This window comes from Thalia democratica, chromosome 9 (genome assembly GCF_965202585.1).
Source record: "Thalia democratica chromosome 9, ktThaDemo2.hap1.1, whole genome shotgun sequence".
In the NCBI taxonomy this organism is placed as follows: domain Eukaryota; kingdom Metazoa; phylum Chordata; class Thaliacea; order Salpida; family Salpidae; genus Thalia; species Thalia democratica.
The window spans coordinates 1,823,656-1,846,988 of record NC_139173.1 but is presented as its reverse complement, the minus strand read 5'-3'; the positions used below and the strand labels follow the sequence as shown (position 1 = coordinate 1,846,988).

General features: G+C 24.4%; 1 protein-coding gene across 1 annotated transcript; it reads right to left on the bottom strand.

Annotated features, from left to right (window-relative positions):
* Positions 1-617: 617 nt before the first annotated feature.
* On the bottom strand, positions 618-22,559 carry LOC145844439 (large ribosomal subunit protein mL48-like). Its single transcript, XM_082951840.1, has 6 exons — positions 22,402-22,559; positions 21,381-21,495; positions 14,669-14,798; positions 3,431-3,584; positions 2,548-2,595; positions 618-906 (listed from the first exon to the last, which is right to left on the bottom strand). The coding sequence occupies exons 1-6, from the start codon at positions 22,549-22,551 to the stop codon at positions 802-804; spliced, it is 702 nt and encodes a 233-aa protein (XP_082807966.1). The 5' UTR covers positions 22,552-22,559; the 3' UTR covers positions 618-801.
* Between the last annotated feature and the right edge of the window lie 774 nt (positions 22,560-23,333).

The window sequence follows — 23,333 nt, the reverse complement described above, 5'->3', positions numbered from 1 at the left end:
AAGTTTTTATTTTTTTAGTATTAACTTATTTTTACTTTACTTGATTGTCACCAAGACTAACTTTTACAACTTCTACATGTAAAAATAAACATCATTTAAACAATAAGCTTATGAAGCTTTGTTTTATAATAAACTATTTACTGTATACTTTTAGAGCAAAAACCAAAGTTCTCAACATGAATTTAAGGTTATAAATACAATTTTTTTAATTCGTTAGTTCTTACATAAAACAATGTGTTTCTCAAAACAATTATACTTGGATATGAATTAAACTGTAACTAAAAATCTCATAAAAATTTTTGACTATCTGAGTAAAACTTTGTTGTATAAAAAAATTCTTTTTAAATTTGTCAAATTAATAATTTTTTATAAATCATTTAAAGTCATAGTTTTCACTTATTATTAAATGATTATTGAGAAATCTATCAATAAAAAAGTTTTATTAATTCCAAGATTTACAAATTTTTAAATGTTTTAATTAAGGCAAAATATTACAATTGTATTACTAAAAATACTTTCCTAGCTAGAAATAACATTAAAAAAAATGCGAAAATACTAAAATATTCGACTAACAAATATTATGAGAACCAAAACAAATATTTAAACTATTTTCTGTGTCAAAAGGTTATCAATTTTTTAGTAAAAAGACTAAAAAGCTATTTTCAGCATTTTCAAAACAATCTATAAAGCAAAAACTTTCAATTTAGACTGAAATCGTATTTTATACATTAGAAGTATTCTTAAAAACACAAGTATCTAGTAAAGCTGTGACAAGTAGTTACACAACAAATAATGATGTTTTTATTTTTTAGAAACTTTAGCGTTTTGAAGATCTATGAGAGCTTGTTTTTCTTTTTCTAATTCCAATGAAGTCTGAATTCTCGCTCTAACGTCAGCTTCTGTGTACTGAAAAATTAATAACAATATAAAAATTGTAAACTTTGGTATAAGATACATTAAAAAACATTTTCTGTTTGTTAAATTGAAAAAAAAAAGTATATATATATAAAAGAACATATTTAAAACTTTCGAAAACAATCATTTTATTGATGGTATTTTTTGAAAATAACAATTATACTGTAGAAATAAAATTTTGCACAAATTTAAGTAATGGGAAAATACTTATGTTCAGGAATAGAAAATAACTTTCTTAATATAAGAATTACAAAAAAATTCAATTAGAGGAAACTTAGACATATATAAAAGCTTAGAAACAACAATATTTAGAAACATTAATTATTAAAACTTATTCCTCTTATTTAGTATTTAGTATCAATATTAAATTAGTACTGCCTAAACTAAAAAGATGAAGTACAAGAAAAAATTTTATTCAAACAACTTTACTCAACTAGTACAATTCGCTTATACAACTTAAATCTATTTTTATATAAATATAGTTCACTTAAATTAAACAGATAAAAATAAATGCTAACAGATTATGTTCAGTATAAACAGGGTTGCAAAACTTTTTAGAACAATTTTTTGAAGGTTTTCTGAGTTCCTTCCAGGGTTTAAAGAGTACACATTTTTGGGTCAGTTTTTGGTGTAAAGCTAAGTTCAAGGTTAAAAACTGTGTTTAATAGTACAATAACATTGAAAAAATACTGTAAAGCCACATAAAATGTGTTTTTTAATAAAAAATAATTTTAATGATGACAGAAAGTTTTCATCTATATAATAGATTTTTCGTGTCAAATTAAAATTTTCTACTTAACATGTAAAAATTGTTCAAAGTTCCATGTTTTTTAGTTATTTTTGTTCAAAATTTCTTTTTAAGTTGTCAAATTCAAGGTATTTCCTTGTATAACGGGAAATATATTTTACAAATTATTTTTGATAAAATATTAGTTTTTACCAGCGTTTTCAAAAACGAATTGGCTAACTTTAGAAAAAAAAAATTAAAAACCAAACTTAAAAACAAATGACATCGGCAGAGATTTATGAAACTTTTAGTTCTAATCAGGGTTGCCACTCGTTTTAAAAAAAAAGTTTTCAGGGTTTTTAAAAGTACACATTTTTGGATATATTTTTAGTTTAAAGTTTAGTTTAAGATAAGAAACTGTGTTAAATAGTATAAAAACATGGAAAAGATACTTAAAAACTATTTAAAATGAATTTTTAATAAAAACATTTTTTGATGATGACAAAATTTTTTTGTCTATATGATAGACTTTTAGAGTCAAATTGAAATTTTACCACTTAAATGTTAAAACTTCCAGGTATTTTTTCAAATTTTCTCAAATTCCAGGTTTTTCCACGTAAAGTGGCATTCCTGTTTAACACTAGCTACGAGTTAATGTACTATAATCTATAATCTCTGTAAAAAAAAATCAGCCACATGTCTAACAAATCAATAAATTAGAGTTTTAGAATGGTTTCACATTATATACTTTTCAAAGTTCTAAAAGTTAGTCGTTTAACTTATACTAGACAAAACTAAACATTAAAAGTTTACAAAAGTCTACATAAATGCAAATGGTATATAAAGTATGTAGAAAAGACTTTTTCACACAAATTAATTTTTAATTGTTAACAATAGTAAAATACCTCTTTTACTTCAAACTTGACTCCTTGAGGTACTTTGCTCATCAGAATCTGAAATAAATTATAAAATAAATCAATTAAACAAATTTGCTTAGGGTCATTAAAATGTGAAACAATAAACTAAGAGTACATCAAAATTAACAATAAAATTTAAAATGGTAACGAATTAAGTAAATAACAACAGTAATAAAGTTTTCTTGTCAAATAAAAAAATACTTTAGTAAAATACTTCATACCCACTTTTTTTTTAAACACTTAAAAAAGGCACAAAACTTAATGGTAAATTAATTAATAAGTTATACATACTTTTTTTAAATGTTGTTTATTAATTCATTTAATTATAAATTATATTATAAAGTTATATAGACATTAAAACGTCTAAATTTTATTTTACTGATCTTATAAATGAAAACTATACAAACTTTGGTCTAAAAAACACCTATAGTATTTTTTAAAACTTAAGAAATAAAATAGTTTTAGTAAACTATTTTTTGAGTGTTTCAAATAAAATTTATTTACAATTTATGAAAACCTACAATAATAAAGGAAGTTGAAAGAAGGATATATTTCTATTCAAAATTTTTAGAAGTTTTAATTATAAAACATGTTTAAAAATATACTTTATTTAAATCCTGCTATAACATAGGTAAGATTTATTTGGAGCTTTTCATTTCTTAAATAATTAAAAAAATAATTTCAATACACAAAATATGTTATTTAGTAACACAGTAACAATCAAGTTAACTTTAGAGTTCTTAAGTAATTCTTAAAAAGATAATATTTTACAAAAAGCATGTAAAGAAATTACCATTGTAAAGGATCAATTGTTCTGAGATTGTACAACTCTAAAATAAATATTTATTATATATATTTTATTCAAAAACACCTGCAACAATATAGGTAACTGTAGAGCTGATATATTTTGGGCTTGCACAACCCTCAAGTAGTTTTTAAGCACCAGTTTTGTGTCCATCTTTTCAAGATCTGCGGTGTTTGTTGTGGCTACTTTCAGTATTACGTCATGTGTTGGTAATGCGTAACTGTTTATAATTATTAATAATCAAAAAATTATTAAAATAAATATATATATATATTTCGTATTAGTTGTATTTGTTAGACGATTTATACACCAGTAAAACTGCAAATAAAATGGTTATAAAATATAAACATCAGTTTATTTTAATTTAGTTTTTTGTAAATCAATTTATATAGTATTTTATATTCTGTGCAAAAAGAGTTTAAAGGGCTTATATGTTAACAAAAATACATCAATTTCATTTTATCAATGTTGCCACTTGTTTTTTCAAAAATTTTTTAAGGTTTTCCAAATTTTATTTAGGTTTTTAAAAGTACACATTTTTGGGTCTATTTTTAGTTTAAAGTAAGAAACTATACTAAGTAGTATAACAACATTGAAAAGATACTGTAAAGCTACTTTAAATATGTTTTTTAATAAAATGAAAATTTTATGACGACAAAAACTTCTTATTTATATGATAGATTTTTTCAGTACTACTGAACATGTGAAAATTGCTAAAATTCTAGGTTTTTGTAGTGATTTTTGTTCAAAATTCCAGGTTTTTCCAGGTAAAGTGGCTACCCTGTTTCATGTACTGTTAGTAAGTAGGTGGTAAAAATGAAATACATCAGTTTAGTTTGTTTAGTAGAACATGTATTTTATATTATTATTTTCGGATATTAATAAAATAAAAATAATACAATAAAAAAAGAATAAAAAATAAAAGTACATCAATTTAATATGTTAAAAAAATATTTATTTCAAACTAGTTGTTTCTTTTTAATGTAATATGAATTAGTTAAGCGTCGAAAAAAAATAGAAATAAATACATATCTATTAACTTGATTAGTAACTAATAATGAAGCAGACAAAATTAGTTTAGTTTATATGGGGTATTTAGAACTATTTGTTACTATTTTTAACAGTCGTAAGTTGGTAACTGTTAAGTAAAATTAAACAAATGACTGTTTGAAAAAATATTTTTTTACGTAGAAGACCAGCATACGACTGTTTTGTAAATATTAATAAATATAATACTCATAAATGAGAGTGACATCAGTAAGCAACCACATTATTATGGTTTTGAAATTGAATAAAATATATTTGATAGGTGGTTGTTGATCTTAACAGCTCGAGTTATTTATATATTTAAATTATAAACAAGCGTTTGTGTGTTTTTAATTATGACGTCAGTATTTTCTTTACAGCGCACCTGAGTAACTCGTAACGTATTGTAATAAAAGAACATTTAATTGTATTATCATGGTTTTGAAATAGAACAAAATGTTTATCATCGGAGGTTAGTAACTTGTGGGAAGTCAAGTTTACATATAGATAAAAATGTAAACAAGAGTTTGTGTGTTTTGTACTTAACTTTACAGTGCATTGTCAATGTAGGAAATTAGATAAAATAGTAGTTCAATGTTAATTAGCAGTAGAACTAGTTACTGTAAACTTGCGAACACTTTATTAATTAAAAATGAATACTTTAGAAGTTATCAATGGTAAAAACACACAAGAATAGTGTAAATATCTTTTTTTATTAGCATACAGATAACTTGCGAGTATATTTTTCTATTAACTAAAAAAATACTTCAGATTTTTAAGATTAAAAAAACTACAGAGTAAATACATTTATAAGGCAGACACTTTAACCTTTTCTTTTATGAGAATATATATTATTTAATATGTATAAACGTTAATTAGGTTTTACCACATCAGTAATCACTTTACAGTGCTACTTAACAATTATAAAAAATACAAAATTCTTGAAAGACTGATAAATGATAACAACCATATTACAACTAAACAATTTTACATAACACAAAACGATATTTGAAAACAACCATATTACAACTAAACAATCTCACATAACACAAGACAATATTTGAATACAACCATATTACAACTAAACAATCTCACATAACACAAGACAATATTTGAAAACAACCATATTACAACTAAACAATCTCACATAACACAAGACAATATTTGAAAACAACCATATTACAACTAAACAATCTCACATAACACAAGACAATATTTGAAAACAACTATATTACAACTAAACAATCTCACATAACACAAGACAATATTTGAAAACAACTATATTACAACTAAACAATCTCACATAACACAAGACAATATTTGAAAACAACTATATTACAACTAAACAATCTCACATAACACAAGACAATATTTGAATACAACCATATTACAACTAAACAATCTCACATAACACAAGACAATATTTGAATACAACTATATTACCATGGTTTTGAAATTGGACAAAATTTTTATGATAGGAGATTAATAACTTGTTGTAAGTCAAGTTTATAGATAGATAAAACTGTAAACAAGAGTTTGTGTGTTTTAACGTCAGAATTAATTTACTTTACATTGTTATAACTTAATGTAGGAAATTATATTAAGTTCAAACATTTAACTTAATTTTAACTAGCAGTAAAACTAGTAACTATAAACTTGCATACACTTTATTAGTTAAAAAATTAATTCTTAAAAAACTATCGATATTAAAAGCAGACAATATTAGTGTAAATATTTTTAGCAATACTTGCGAGTATGTATTTTCATTAATTGAAAAACACACTCAATTTTAATAGATGTTAAAAAACTAGTGAGTAAAAACATTGATAAGGCAGGCACCTTAACTTTTACTAATGTACCATACAGTTTTCAGATATTTTTTTGTTATGTACACTGAAAATAAGTTAATACTTGCTTATTATTACTATAAATGGTGTACACTAAAACTTTTCGAGTTAATACTGTTTTTTTTTTTAGTAAAACAATTTTTTTTAACTTAAATAACAAAACAGTTTTTAGAAAGATTTTGGATCTCAACAACTTTATTCAATTCAAAACTAGATTCAAATACAATGTTTAATTATGTTTTTAATCGACATATGTATTACTTTTATCTAAAAAAACCAATATCAAAACTAATTTTAATTGCTGTTTTGTAAAAAGGTAAATTAATTTGACCAAACACATAATCTTATACGTTTCAATACAAAGCAGCTCATTGCATTCTATTAAAAAAGGACTTACAACTTGAGCTTAGCCACAACTATTGTATATTATGTGTTGATCCGAGTCACTCTAATAATGAAATTAATTTTTTTAATTGAAATTGTACAATGGAATCTGTCACACTTGACTGCTACATGTATACACACTGTGTTACAAAATTTAAAGCTTTTGAGTATTTGTTACGTTACAACCGACAACAAAAATGTAGAAATGTGTGGGCAATGTACGACTAAGCAAATGAGTGGCACGCCAATGTGTACAAAAAGTGGAATTTGGTTAAGTGTCCCGAGAGCATGTTAATCTGGCCCGCTAAATAGAATTATGAAAATTAAACTATAATTTCTGGGATTTGAACTGAGAAGCAATAAAAAGAAAAATAACCAGAGTTGCCACTGGTTTTTAAGAAATTTTTTCAAAGTTTTTAAAAGTACGCTTTTTTCGGTTAAAATCTAGTTTAAAGTTAAGTTTAAAATAAAAAATAACAATAAATGTATAACAACATTCGATGATAACAAATTGTTTTTATTTATATGATATACTTTTCGTGTCTATTCAAAATTTCACTACTTCACATGTAAAAATAGTTTAAAATTCTAGGTTTTTTAGTGACTTTTTACAAAATTCCAGGTCTTTTTTAGCCTCACTTACCAAATTCAGGTTTTTCGGCAACTCTGTTTTGTGGATACATTTAACGAGAGAATCTCACAGTAGATATAGTAAAACAAAGGTTACATAGAATTAAAATTTGGTCAAAATGGACAGCTAGTTCTTTCTTTTTTCAATGTATCAAAAACTGTAAATACAGTAGTAATAAAAAATATATACAAGTTAAATTTACTAAATTTATTATATATTAAGTAATACGTTTTTTTTTTCAGTATAAAAATTGTTTATGGTGCGCATCTGTTAACAAAAAAGATTTAGTTATAACATATATATTTTGTATCAGTTGTTTCTTCTTATAACGGGCATGAAGTTAATAGAATATTTCGAAAAAATTAACTTATTTTTATTGACTCTTAATAAATAAAAAAGATAAAAATGATTAGAGTTTTCAGCGGGCAAAGCGCAACTTTTTATAAAAAAACAAAAATGTACCTTTTAAAATATATATTTCTCTTTTTTGTTGTTGTCTCTTTTTTAATGTAACAACAATTTATAAAACTTGAAATAAACAAGTTTCAGAAATATAATTTAATTTTGAATAAGTAATAAAACGGACAAAGTTAATTTGTTTTATACTATTTTGTACTTTTCAAAATGTTTCTTACTATTTTCAATTGTCGTGAGTTGGCGTAAATGTCAATAAATATTTAACAAATGTAAAAAATAGCTTTAAAAAATGTGTAGAAGAAAAGCATACAGGTTTTGCAGTAAGCTTTAATAAATAAACACTTATATTACAAGAACAGTAACGAAAGCAACCAAACTACCATAGTTTTTAAATCGAACAATTTAATAGTTTTAAGAGTTTAATCAACCTGTAAACTGTGTTTCTAAATATTCAAAATGTAAACAAGCGTTTGTGAGTTTTGACGCCAGTATTAACTTCACAGTGCGACTAAGCAATTTTCTAGAACTGTTAAAAAAGCAATTTTACAAAACTATTAAGAAATTATGAACAACATTTGTTGACAACCATATAACCATGGCCTTAAAACTAAATTGAATTGAAGTTTAATCAATTGGTCACAGTAATTCAAGATAATATATATATATAAAATAGTATACAAGTGTTTGTGTGTTTTAGTGTCAGTTCTCAATTTTACTTTACAGTGCATTTTAATGTAGGAAATTAGATAAATTTCATAAGAATTTAATGTGAAGTATGCAGTTGAAAACTAATTAAAAATTTGGTGACATTTTATTAATTTAAAATGAATACTTTAGAAAATATTAATGGTAAAAACACACGAAAAGAATGTAAATATTTTTTTTGTTAGCATACAGATTACTTGCGACTATATTTTTTTATTAACTAAAAGTACATTTAGATTGAATATTATTATAAGACAACAGGGTAAAGATATCGATAAAGCACGCACTTTTAAACTTTTACTTTTATTAGCGTACCATAAAGTTTTCAGAACAGACACTCCAAGCAAATACAGAATAACAAAAAGTAATGCCAAATTAATGCGGTGCAAAAGTGACATTTTAGGATAAAGTGTCGCGGTGCAAAAGTGACACTCCGTGCTAAATTACGCCGCGTAAAAGTTAACCTCTGTGTTAAAGTTACACTAAAATTTTGACGCCGTGCAATTCTGATCCGCAAAAATAATATCAAAATAAATTGAAAACATTATATCAAATAATATTAGTTAATATATATATATTTTGTATCAGTTGTTTCTTCTTCTAATACGCATAATGAGATACGCAAAGTTAATGAACTATTAAAAATTTATTAATTTTATTTTATTAACTGTTAATAAGTAGGTGGTAGAAATCAAGCATATAAGTTTAATTTGTTTAATACAATATACATTTTTTTATTTATTTCTGTTTTTAACAAAAAATTAATAAAACAGATAAAAATGATTTAGTTTTGGGTAGAAAAAGCGTAACTTTAAAAAAAAATATACCAATTCATGTGTTTTCAAATAATATAGATTTAACATTAGGTGTCTCTTTTTTAGTGTAATAACAATTAAGTAGACTTCAAATAAACAAGTATTAGAAAAATAGATTAAATTCATTTTAAAAGTGTTATAAAACAGACAAAGGAAACTTATTTTATATTATTTTATACCTTTTAAAATTTTTGTTTCTATTTTCAATTGTCGTGAGTTGGTTAAGCGTAAATTTCAATAAATATTCAACAAATGGCTGTGTGAAAATTTGGTTCAAAAAATGTGTAGAAGAAAAGTATACATGTTTTGCAGCAACTATAATAAATAATTATTTATAAACTGCATGGTTGCCACTGATCAAGCTGAGAAAAATTTCCTGACTTTTCCTGACTTTTTACCAAAATTTTCCTGACTTTTCTAAATCAAACTCTCAAATTAAACTTATTATAAAATACATAACCTAACACTTGAAACTATATAAAGCTTTCAATTTAATTTTATTATAGGTTAAAAACAACAGTTTTTTGCTGAATTCCAACATTCAAACTTCCAGTACATCACTTAAACCATCTGTGTATGATTGATGTTTGTAATAAACAGCTCTACCAGCAAAATACTTGTATTATTACCTTATAAACACAGCTTGTCTGAAAAAAGACACAATTTTTTAGCATTACCTAGCATAAAAGTATCTAGATAAACAAACAACATATAAGGAGCTTTTACAGTTAAAACCTTGAATTAATAACGAACTTTCACAACTAAAATATTAAAGCAATAACAAATTTTTACAGTTGAAACCTTAAAACAATAAAGAACACAATTTTTTAGAATTTCCTAGCATAAATGTATCTAAATAAACGAAACGACATATAAGGAACTTTTACAATTAAAACCTTTAATCAATAATGAACTTTCACAACTCAAACCTTAAAACAATAACGAAAATTTACAGTTAAAACAGTAAAACAATAAAGAACTTAATCAAATACTGTTTTTTAAAATGAACGTACTAAAATTTATTTTCTCAGTTTTTTTATTAGCACTTCAATCTCTTCATCTAATGAAGATTTGGTTTCCTTCATCTGAACTGCATTCCGCTTCATTTTCTTGGCAGTTAAAATCATTTGCCTCATTTTATTTAAATCGCTCTCATCTGCTGCCACTACACTTGTTGAAGAGAATCTTTTCTCTAAATCAAGCCAAAACTTGTGGGCTTCATTTCTTTTCTTTTGGCTCTCATTAATTTTTACTTTCATTTATAAAATATTTCCTCTTATCATTTTGCATAAAATTTGTAACAAATAAAATACTCTTGTTTACTTTAAAAACTTAAGTTACTCTACAATCTACAATAAGAAATCTACAAAAAATACAAATAATAAGTAAAATTAATCTTGGCACATACCTCTCTTATAACTTATATTATACATTTAAACAACTTTGAAAAAATTATAAAGAGGTAAAGTAAACACATTAACTTGTAACATAAAATACTAAACTAACTGCTTAGATATAAAGAACTCAATTGTTTACTTAAATAAAAAACACTTTGATTTTAAAATTATGCTAGATAAACTTTTGTGTATATATCAGTTTCACTATGGAAGTGTCCTTGCTACAGTTCATCAATACTAAAAAGCTTACAAAATCTGCTCGTTTAAGTTGGGTACTTGTTCAATATGTTAATAGAAAATTTTTGAAGTTTTGTAATGGATATTTTACTAATTTATACCAGATGAAGCCATTGAAAATAAAATTAAATATTTTTGTAAATTTCTAGGAAAATTTTGAAATTTTTTCCTGACTTTAAAGGACTTTTAATTAATTTTTACCATTTGAAGGCTTTGGAAAACAAGGAATTTTGTAAATTTAAACTGACAAAATCTGACTTTTTTTTAATTTTATCAAATTTCCTGACATTTTTTCAAAACCCCCCATTTTTTCCTGACTTTTGTCATTTTTTTAAATTTTTCCTGACTTTTCCTGACCGAGTGGCAACCCTGATAAAGTGAGAACAATAAGGAAAGCAACCATATTACCATGGTTTTGAAACTGGATAGTATAATCGTTGTAGGTGGTTAATCTGCATAGAAACTAAGTTAATAAATATTCAAATTGTAAACAAGCATTTGTGAGTTTTGATTTGTGACGACAGTATTAACTTCACAGCGCAACTAAACAATTTTTAATACTATCAAAATATTTATGTACAATATTTGTTGAAAACCATATAACTATGGCCTTAAAATTAAATTGAGGTTTAATTAAGTAATCATAGTAGTTCAAGATTATAAATATATATAAAATAGTAAAAAAGAGTTTGTGTGTATTCACTTTACTTTACAATGCATTGTTAATGTAGGAAATTAGATAAATTTCATAAGAATTTAATGTGAAGTATAGCAATAGAAAACCAATTGAAAATTTGCTAACACTTTAATAATTGATGAATACTTTAGATATGATCAATGGTAAAAACACACAAGAATAATGTAAATATTTTTTTTGTTAGCATACATATCACTTGCGAGTATTTTTTTATTAACTAAAAGCACATTTAATTTTTAATAAATATTAAAAGACAACAAAGTAAAGACATCGACAAAGCACGCACTTTTAACCTTAACTTTTATTAACGTACCTTACAGTTTCCAGAATTTCTTTTTACGATTTTACACAAATTTACAGCTAATATCTACTAATTTTTATAAAAAACATAAGATTTTTATTTGAATTAACTGTATTAAACAGTCATGTATTTTTTATAACTGGAAACAAAATAAGATGAATTTTTTTTAAATTGCTTTAATTTTTTTTTTGAATAAGAGTTATTTTTTATAGTCGACTTAATTTTTTATATAAAACACAGTACATTTTCTTTCAAATAAGTATAACAAGAGTGTGTTTATACACTTAACAATTTTTGTTTGTGAACACTGCAAAAAATTGAAGTGAACTTTCAAATATCAAGAATTAAGGAGTTTACAAGAATTTCTTTTTATATTTCCTTATTACGTAAAACTAGTTTTTAAATCGCAAAGATCCTCAGAATTCAAATACTTTTTTAGAGAGAAAAAAAGAAACATTAAATTTAAAGGCGTTAAAAAGCTTCTAAAGCTATTATAAAGCTTTCAGGTTCATAGTAAAGTGTGAATTATAAAATTTGAACTTAATCTCTAATAAAACTTAGCAAGAAAAATTTAAAGAAAATTAATATTTTAATTTTTATAAATAAAAAATACGAAGTGAATTTATTATGTATGAACATTTTAACAGATTTGTCAGTGCATAATAGAGGGGTTAGTTTTTAACACAGATACATAGTTGAAATTATTTTATTGAATGCATAAATTTTGATAAGTATTTAAACATTTTCAAAACAAATTTGTAATACAAACTAATTAATTTTAATACGTTACAAATTAAAAAGTTAGTAACAAAAAAACAAAACATAAAAATCTTTAAGTTTATATTATTTTTTAAACTTACGGAATTGTAAACTTCTATTTTCTTGTAATCATCAACTTAGTTTGTAATTAATTAAAGCAGCATACAAAAACCAAAAAAGGTAAATATGATTTGTAATGACAAAAATAATACATTAAAGAAAATTAACAAAATAAAATTACAGCCATTAAGGTACACACTGCGCAGTGACTTTTTATGAACATTGAAAAAATAAAATTCAATTGAAAAAACAAAATCATAATTTAAGTTTAGTAAAAGTACCTAGTATTTGTAATTTTTTTAGTATTCAGGTAAACAAATAGAAATACCAAGCAAACCTGGTGGTATAATCTACACAAATATCTTGTAAAAATATATAAAATAGTTTATCTTTTAAGATAATAAAATTTCAAAAAATTTAAATTTTAACTTCTTATTTAAATTCAACGTTTTAGTTTCATAAAAATGTTTTGTATGAATGTTCTACATTCATAAATTTAATGTTTGTATTCTATATGAATGTAGCTTAAAGCTAAAAAATTTCTACACTAATCCAAGTTTTATCTGTTGATTAGTAAAATTTTAATGAATGTGGTTTGATACTAAATTTTGTATGTTTTAATAAATACTGGGTTTTTTGAAGCTTTTTTAAAGTTTTCAGAACTTCTTTATGGTATTAAAATTTTCAACTTTTTTAAATTTATTTTTAGTATAAACTTAAATTCAAAGTAAAAAACATTTTTAAAAAGTATAAAAAATTTACTTTGAAAGTGTTTTATAATAAGTAAAATTAAAAAAAAAACTTCTTTTTATAATAGTTTTTCGTATCTAATAAAAATTTCATTGTTTAACATGTGAAATTGTTTAAAATTCTACGTTTTTTAGTAATTTTTGACCAAAATTCCAGATAATTTTTACCTAAATTATCAAATTCCAGGTATTTCCAGGATTTTTGGCAACCCTGTATTTAACAAAAGAAACAAAATACTAAGAAAATATTAAACTATTAAACTCTTGGTTCAAAAAAAGGACTAGTTGAGATTTTAAAAAAACTCTGACACTAGCCTGTGACAAATTTTAATAAACCTGAGCTGGTTGCCACTTGTTTTTTTTTTTTAAATTTCTTCCAGGTTTTTAAAAGTACACATTTTTAGGTCAACTTTTAGTTTAAAATTAAGTCTAAGGTAAGAAACTGAGTTAACTAGTATAAAAACGTTGAAAAGATAATGTTAAGCTGCTTTAAATATGTTTTTTAATAAATGATGTTGACAAAAATTTTTAATTTATATGATAGATTTTTTGAGTCAAATTGAAATTTTACTACTGAAAGTGTGAAAATTGTTAAAATTCCAGGTCTTTCCAGGTTTTTATAGTGATTTTTGATCAAAATTTCAGGTTTTTTTCTAAATTTCTCAAATTCCAGGTTATTTTTGCCTAAATTGTCAAATTCCAGGTTTTTCAAGGTTTTTCCAGGTAAAGTGGCAACCCTGCCGAGCTAAATTAAAATAGCTTGATTGTGTTGCAACTCTAATTTTAAGCAAATTTAGTTAGTAATATTACTTCAGTTAGTTTATATTAATATTTTTCTATTTCAACAAACTTTTAATGATATCAAGCTATAAGCGCATCATTGGTTTGTGCAAAAAAAATTCAATAATAAATAGTACTAATTATAACTAAAACTACAATTTTTATTCTTTTTACAATGTTTTAATTAAATACAAAAGTTCTAATCAATTATATAAATTTTACGTCTGATTATTGTTTTTCTGCAGAAATTGAGCACAATTTTCAACAATAGTTAGAACAAAATAATATCGAGTATACATTGTGAATAAGTTACAAACATAAATTGTTTAAACAAAACATCAACTTTTTTTTCGATAATTTCGAGTTCCATTCTCATCGTAGTCTTGTGAAAAAGTAAGAAAAACTTTTTAAAAGAAATAACACAAAAATAATACAAAATGTACTATAAACTTAAATGTTATTACTTGTTCAAATAATACATTAATTAATTTCAACTTACTTTTCGATAATTTCAAGTTCCATTCTCATCATAGTTTTGTGCAGAAATTGTGCAAAGTTTTCAACATGGCAAATATCGAAACCGCTCACTTGGAAATTGAGAACTCCGTAGTGAGTTTGTAAGGGTGCTTCTGTATTGATTAATTGTATCTTTGTTTGTTTATTGTAGTGCACTTGCGTTGAAATATTTAAACTATTAAAGTATAATTTTATTTTTATTAATTGAGAACCCCGTATTGAGTTTGTAGGGGTGTTTCTGAGGAAGTGATATTAATAATTTATAATATATATTATTTTTATTAACTTAAATACTGAGATCTCTGTAATGCGTTTGCAGGTATGTTTATGGCAAGAGAAGTTTAAATAATAATCTATAATATACATTTTAACCGTTGTTCATATTAACTGTGAATCTGAGTATAATGTGTTGGATTAGAAATATTATTTATCTGATGCATTCTACTTTGCTTTACTTATTTTTATAAATACTATAAAATTACATACTTAGTTTTTAATGGCATTTCTAAGTAAATATTTAATTGGATGCTTGGATGCTTTTTACAAATTTCAAGTAACTTATTTATAGAAACTTAAACTTCATAGTTTTTGTATGTAAATTAAATCCATAGAGAGTCCTTATTTTCTTAAAATTGACATTAATTTAAAATTTCTATTTTAGCTATCAAACACTAAACAAAATTCAAAGGAGTTTTTGAGGTATCGAAATTGGGAGGCATAAACAAAAAAGCATAATGAAATACTTCTTCATTAAAAGTTTTTTTTTCTTCATGGTTTTTTGACCAATTTTCTTTAATCTTTTGAGAAGGTTCACTACTAATGCTTTATAAGTAATAATGAATATAATTTTGAATTTTGAAAAAATAAACTAATTACCACTTTTTAAGTTTTTTTATTTGTTTTTTTTTTAATTTAAAAATTTCCAATATGTTCGTCTCTTAAACTGTTTAATAAACATCTCCTAAACACTTCAGGTCTCTATCTCAGAAAATGAAAAAAGTAGATATTTGTTAGTTAGTTAAATAACCATTTGCTTTATTGGAACATTATAGAAAAATGACTAAGTATCAAAAGTTTTTTATAACTTTTTTATTGTATGAAAACTGATTTATAGTTGGCAATTTAAGCTCTCTTAGCGTAGTACCAAATTTTAAATTAAAAAAAAAAACCTTGACTGTCTAATGTTGATCTAAGGCAGGGGTCGGCAGGTCAAAAAAGGAACTTTTTTATGTGCTTTAAAAAACATATTTAAAGATAATATTTTGAACAAAAAAAATTTGGGCGATAGATTATCCTTTAAAGATAACAATTAAAATTAACTTTTGATTTTTAAAAATTTAATATATCAAAATAGTTAAAAAAAACAGTTTGCCGACCCCTGATTAAAGGAAATAATTGTAAATATTTAATCCAAACACATAATTTTTTTGTTATTTTAAACTTTTAAAAATATCTAGTTAAGAAAACAAACAAATATTTTGTTTTTCAATTTTATATGTAAGAATAAGATAATTCTAAAGTAATTAGTTTCAAATAAGTTTTTTATTTAAATTATTATTTCAAATAAGTTTAAACATTTTTTAAAGTTTTTGGTTACATTTAGAATAATTTTATATTTGCAAGCAACTTATTTAGTTTAATTTAGAATACTCATGAAACATTTTTATTGAAAATACTTCAAACTTTTCAATTTGTTACCAAAATTTAATGTTTAAATTGTAAGTAACCAATTTCTGTATAAAATTTTTAGTAGTGCCAAAAAAAGTATACACGAAGGTTGCCAATTTTTTTTTGAGAAATTTCGTCCAGGTTTTCTGAATTTCTTCCAGGTTTTTAAAAATACACATTTTTGGCCTACTTTTAGTATAAAGCTAAGTTTAAGGTTAAAAACTGTGCTAAGTAGTACAACTACAATAACAGATATTTTAAAGCTACTTTAAATTTGTTTTTTAACTAAAAAATTTTTGATGATGACAAAATTTTTTTATCAATACGATAGGTTTTTTGTGTCAAATCAAGTATTTTACTACTTAACATGTAAAAATTGTTTAAAACTCCAGATTTTTAGTAGTTTTTGTTCAAAATTCCAGTTTTTTTAGTGTTTTTTGTCCAAAATTCCAGATTTTTAGACTAAATTGTCAAATTCCAGGATTCCAGGTTTTTTGGCAACCCTGATACTTACTCTAATAACCACAACTTTTAAGTTCATTATAATTTGAAAAATATAAGCTTAAAATTCTCCTCTAAAAGTAGATATCTTTGTATATTGTTTTCAAAAAATCAAAACAATAATAAAATATAGATAATTTTTTCAACAGATTTAACTTATTGACTATTGTCAAAATAAACGTCAAATAAACATTATATTTATAAGTATGTAACATTTTTTGAAAAACTCAGTAGTTCTAATTTTAATTTTGATAGATATTTTTAATACTAAATAATAAATAGAAACTACTTGTATACACTTAATAAGAAAATATTGTTTTTGGACTACACAAAATATATACACGTTTCACCAATACAATTAATTTATTATTATTTATGCCACAAAAAAATTTAAAACATTTAAAATAGAGTTAAAAATTATTCAAAATTTACAACTAAAATTAAAGTTTTGAAAACAGACAAATAAAAAACATATTATATTGACAAATTGTATAGAATTCGAAAGGGTGTACAAAAAAGTAATAAATTAACAACTAACGACTTTTTCAGTTGAATAGAACATTCTAATAAAATAGAGTTCTTTGTATCTAAGTATCTCCAAATGATTAAAAAACTACTTTTACTTTTAAAATTGCAAAACTCAAGATGTTTAAACTGTTAAAGGAAAATTTCCTAAAACTTGAAGTTTTTAGCTCAAAAATCGAAGGAGAAAATATATTTTTAGTAAATTTTTAAATTTCACAGAAAATTGACAGTGAACAAAAATTGTGGTCCATACGTTTCTATAGGAAATTTCTACAAACACATTTGTATCTCAAAACTAAATTAAGGCCATAGGGGGGGTAAACCATGTTTTTTACAAGTTGATCTTATTTTATAGAGTTTTTCTTAGCTTCAAGATGTTTTTTTTTTGTTTTAAAAAATTCAAATTATTTTTTGAGATATGACCAGTCAAAGTCGGGCCGCATAATAGGTTCCCTATAGGAAGGGAAAACTAAAACAGCGAAAAAAGACTATTTCATTTAAAATCTATCTTTTCCTACATTTTTTGAGCAATCTTCTTCAAACTTTCACAGTCTAATCTTTATACAATAACAAAAAAACGTTACTTTGGAATTAAAAAAAAATTTGTAAAAATATTTTTTTTTTTGAAAAAAAAACACTTTTGAAGAAGATTGTTTGAAGGAGAAGATAGATTTTTAGTGAATTTTAAAATTTCTGAGAAAATTGACCCAAAAAATTTGTGGTCCATACGTTTATATTGGAAAATTTTTACAAAAAATTAAATATCTCAGAAGAAAAATGATTTTTGAATTCTATAAAAACTGGCATGTAGTTTATACTTAAAACTTTCATATAAAAGCCAAAGTTATTTTTTGCAAAAAAAAATGTTGGACTATGGCCTTAAAATTTTTTAATTCTATAAAAACTCACTTATAGTTTATACTTTTAGCTTTGTTATAAGAACCAAAGTTAAATTTAGTAATAAAATGTTTGACCTCCTCTATGCCATTAAAAAATAATAAATATATTAAGTATGTATAAGTAATTGCTTGCTGTATAATGTAATTGCAATGAAGTTATTAATACAAACACCATAAACAAATACAATAATCCTGTTACAGTAAGTAATTGCTTGTTGTATAATGTACAGGGTTGCCACTCTTTGAGCCAAAAAATCTTCCCTGAGTGACCAAAAATTTCCCTGAGTAACCTTAAATTTCCCTGAGTTTCCCTGAGTATTTTTCAAATCTTAAAAAAAAAAATTTTTCTTCTAACACAAATTATTAATACAGTAACCTCTCGCTTATTTACGCACATTGTGTCTACAGAAAAAGTGCGTAAAGATATGAGAGATCGTAAAGATACGAAAGGTACGAAATATACTTACTACATTGGCTGTTTTTAGATATTTGTTTACTTTATTTGTAAATATGAAAATGAAACTATACATATATTAAAAAGAAGGATTTAATTTTATAAAAAATAATAGTATTAGTAGAAAAATTTTACTAATTTTAATAATAGGTAGATTTTACCTTTATCTTTATTTATATGTGACTTATTTGATACTTAACATTCGTGTTCTATTTTACTTAGCAAATTCGTTTTATAATTAAGCATTTGTTTTTAATTAAGAAATTGTGTTGGCAAGAGTGTTGTATTATGTATTTGTGTTTTAAAGTCTCATTATTATATACTTTCATTATTTAACACAGTCATATTTCTTTTAGAATTTTTATTTAATCTCTTAATGTTAACAAAATTTCTTATATATTGAGGTATAACTAAATGTTTATCAATTAGTCAAGGAACATAAGTTTACTAATTTTAAAGGTGTAGAGTGGCGAGTTAGCATTTGAAATATATTTTAAATTATAAATATACAATAAACCTACTTTGTGCGCTATAAAATAATAACAGAACTTTTGTTTTTTTGGATTTTTTAGAATTCTAAAATGCGTAACTAAACGAGAGTGCGTAACGTCACGAGTGCGTAAAGATCCGAGAGGTTACTGTACCTCATTCTCATTTTTCTTCTTTAATAATAAAAGGAAGGTTGTATGTGTATGCTTCTGCATTATATTTATGAAAAAAACTGTTTTCAAAAACTCAATCTTAAAAGGTTTAAACCAATTAAAAATTAAAAACTAAATTTTTGTACAACTTTGTGTAAACTTGTTAGTTAACCTTCTACATAAAAGAATAAAGTTTAATTTGTTTGACATTTTAATTGACAAAATTTAATTATACAATAAAAATAATTTCACATGAAGAACTCACTTAGATGCATACATAATAACTTCATTATGACTTGTATGTCTTTCCTAGCAACTGTTCTGAATGCAGTAAATAAAACTTAAAAGCTTAACATTATTGTAAAAAAACCTGCAAAAAGAAAGTTTAAAGAAATAGCTAAAGAAATATCTCATATCAAAGTACAACTTAATACCTAACAACTGATACAAAATAATCTAAAATTAATTTTTTTTTTATGTCTTTTAGATGTTCATACACAATCTATTTTAAATAACTGAAAACATAATTTTGATTTTAAAACAATTTCACATTACCTAATAAAAAAATCTTAATACTGTTTTTTTAAGTATGCAATTTCTAAATCAATAGTTTTAATTTTATTTTCAAGTTTATTTGCGTTGTCCTTAGCAGCTATTCCTCTTGCTAATAATTCTTTCATTGCTTCTAAATCAGACTGTTTGTTGGCATCTGCAGTATATTTGTCATAGTCTTCATTCAAACATTTGAGTTGCTTTTTACTTTTTTGTTCTCCTAACTTGCTCAAAGCATCACCTTTATTTGGAACATTTTTAGCAAAGCGCTTTTGCTCAAGATATGCCAAATATTGGGCCCTAGAAGATTTTACAAATTTTAACAATTCAGAACTTAGTTCAACTGTGCTTGGTTCTAGACTGTTTGCATATAGATGATCTTTGATCATTCTTCGGGACCTTATTGTCATCTCTCCCATATTAGTTGATATTACTTCCTTATTTAAGCTAAAGCCCCGTTCAACACTTGCCTGGCCATTGTGAAGCACAAAAACAGCCTCAAGGACTCTTGTAAAATCTTTATACTTGCTTGGGATATCGAGTGTGTCAAAATAAAAGGTGTCTAAACTGTGACTTTTTTCAAGAAAATTTTCAAAAAGTATTTGAGTGTTAGAAGAACTTAACATTGATTAATGCTGTCATCACCCTCTTTTGCTTTTAGTATCTTCATGCTGACAAGTTGTTGGACCAACCTTGTAAAGTTTCTGACACAACGGTCTTTACCCATTCAAATTAGACATGCCGGATTTAAAACAGCAGCCCTTCTTAAAAAGTTCAAACCAACAGTCATTCTTTTTAATTTTTTTTATTATAGCAAATATAAAAAGTTTACATTCATTGTAAAATGACTTGAACAAAATGTTAGAAACTTTACCTTGATTTAGCAAATCTTGAATTAAAGTAGAAGCAGCACATCCTAACTCTACATCTTTTTTGTGAAAACTTTTATTTTGAAAATGCTCATTATTTAGTTCAAGTAGCTTTTTTCCATTTGAATGGGCTTCCATGAAAGAAGTAGTAAAAACAATATTCATTAACTTATATACTAACTTCTCAATATCATCATACTAAGAATATTGAAGAACTAGCCGCAAGGCTAAAAAAATTCTAAATAACCACTTAAATAATAAAAATTACTACTTATGAACAAAATATTGAAACTGGATTAACTAAACCTCATTCTAGATCTAGAAAAAAATTTCCCTGAGATTTTCAAAAACTTCCCTGAAATTTAGAGAAAAAATCAAAACTTCCCTGAGTTTCCCTGAGTTAAAAGAAAAATGCCAAAATTCCCTGAGTTTCCCTGAGATTCCCTGAGATTTTCTACAGTTTGAAAATTCCCTGAGATTCCCTGAGTTCCCTGAGTGTGTGGCAACCCTGAATGTATTTGCAATAAACTGATAAATATACATAGAGAAAATAGCTAACCAATGAAAAAATAATAACAAATCAAACCAGTCTCTGTAGGTAATTGTTTGCTGTATATTGTGTTTGCAGTCAACTCATTGAATTCCTCAATGATGAATTTCTCTGATTTTCTGACATTCGTATTGGAAAGAGCTGTTTGAACCTGAGAATGGTTTACTTATTATTATAATTATAACATTATCAAATTTTTATTAGATTATAAGTTGGCCTGTTTCAAAAAGTTTTTTTTTTAATTTGAATTAAGTTAATTTTTTGCCCTATGCATTTTAGTAAAAATGTTTAAAAGTAAAAAACCTCCATACTAAATTAAAACAATATCAAAATAGCAAGGTAAGTTTATTTTGTTAATCAAAGGTATGAATCAGGGTTTCCCAAAGTTCCCTGTCAAAAGCAGCAAGGGGTCACATGGGGCCATGGGGTCATAATTTGAAACTAGTCTAGATATTATGGAAGAATTTTAAGATATTAGGGGTCCATAAGATGTAAAAGGGAGAGTCAAAAGTTCATAATTTGAAACTTACACTAGATATTCTGGAGTTGATGATAAAGAGCAAAAAAAGGTCTTAAGCGTTTTTAATAGTAATGTTTGAAGAAATCATGTTGCAGAGGCCATAGCTTTTTAAACTATTTAAAGGGGCCCTTTGAAAAAAAAAAGTTTGGGTAACCCTGGTCTAAATGATGTTTACTTTTTAAAGCAATTTTAAACAATAATTCAAGCAGTAAAAAACTTTGTTTTTTTTTTTTTTTTTTGTTCAAACTCATTGACATGGTAAAAATACATTAAAATGTTAAACAAATATTTAGGCAAAATCACAGCGGAAAACTAATTCTTTAACAAACTATTTTTTTACTGCAAAATTGTATTGGTTAAAGATTTTTTGAACTACCTTAATAATTATTTTATATAAAAAATTGTCACTTGTTACATTTCAATCTGTACAATTTTACTTTTTTTTGTTTAAAAAAAATTGAATAAGTAAACATCATTTAAACCTTTGAATAATATAGTAAAAACAAATGTTCTAAAAATAAATTAAAAATAACAAACTTTTTTTTCTTGCAACAGTCCATGGGTTCTGCCAATGTTGTGGGTTGCCCTCCCCCTGTAGTTCCTGCAAGATTGTACTTGATAAACTGCAGCCCTGCAGTCACAATATTTGCCGAGTTGGTGGGATGCTTTGTTTAAGGATCTTAACATTTTGTTAGAAATCTGAAATTAAAGGTTGATGTTAAAAAATAAACTGAAGTCAGGGCGGCCTTTGTTTTTTGAACCTCTTTTAGACTTTTTATTGTTACTTTTAAAGAGAAAATTTAATTAAAGGTTAACTTTTTTTAAATTACAGATAACAAACTGTAAGGTTACTTTTAATGTGTTGTATAATGAATATTACTATTTGTGTATTTCATTTCAAATATAAAATATGTTTTTTAAAATGTAAGATTATTCGTAATAAGAGGTTTTTACAAATTTCAAATTAATTTTTACCCAGTGTAAATATCAGTATACAATCCTTTTTTTTTTGTTTTTTGTTCGAGAACAGTACAACAAACAGTTTGCAGAGCTTGGAATGTTTATTCAAAAGTTTTAAATTTTAAAGTTTAAAAAAACGAATTTCAAAGGTCACAGGGGGTATGTTCATTAACAATTATAAGGTATTGATCTCATTATAAAGATATAAACTTAGCTAGCCATAACACAATTTTTAAAACTTAAAACTTTTGAGATATAAGTGTAAAACGTCAGAGAGTTCAATGGCTTAAGGAGAACATATTTTAAAAGACAAAAATAAACACATTTTCATTAAAATTTAAACTTTCTTACAACATACTTAAAGTAATCATTCTTTAATTGTTTAAGTCTAATCTAAACTGAATTTTAAGCAATACTATTGAAGTTTTTTTCAAATTCTAAGTAAAAAAAACACTTGAAAAATGAAAAGGATGAAGGTTTTTTTTATGTAATTTTGGCAAGGTTACCAT

What these genes read in the sequence shown, in the direction of transcription:
- LOC145844439 (XM_082951840.1), bottom strand. Translation starts at nt 22,551, where the DNA reads ATGTTAAGATCCTTAAACAAAGCATCCCACCAACTCGGCAAATATTGT. An exon ending in GACTGTTGCAAGAAAAAAAA is followed by an intron (nt 21,496 to 22,401) that starts GTTTGTTATTTT and finishes AACCATTCTCAG; the next exon opens with GTTCAAACAGCTCTTTCCAA. An exon ending in GAACTTGAAATTATCGAAAA is followed by an intron (nt 3,585 to 14,668) that starts GTAAGTTGAAAT and finishes AATTATAAACAG; the next exon opens with TTACGCATTACCAACACATG.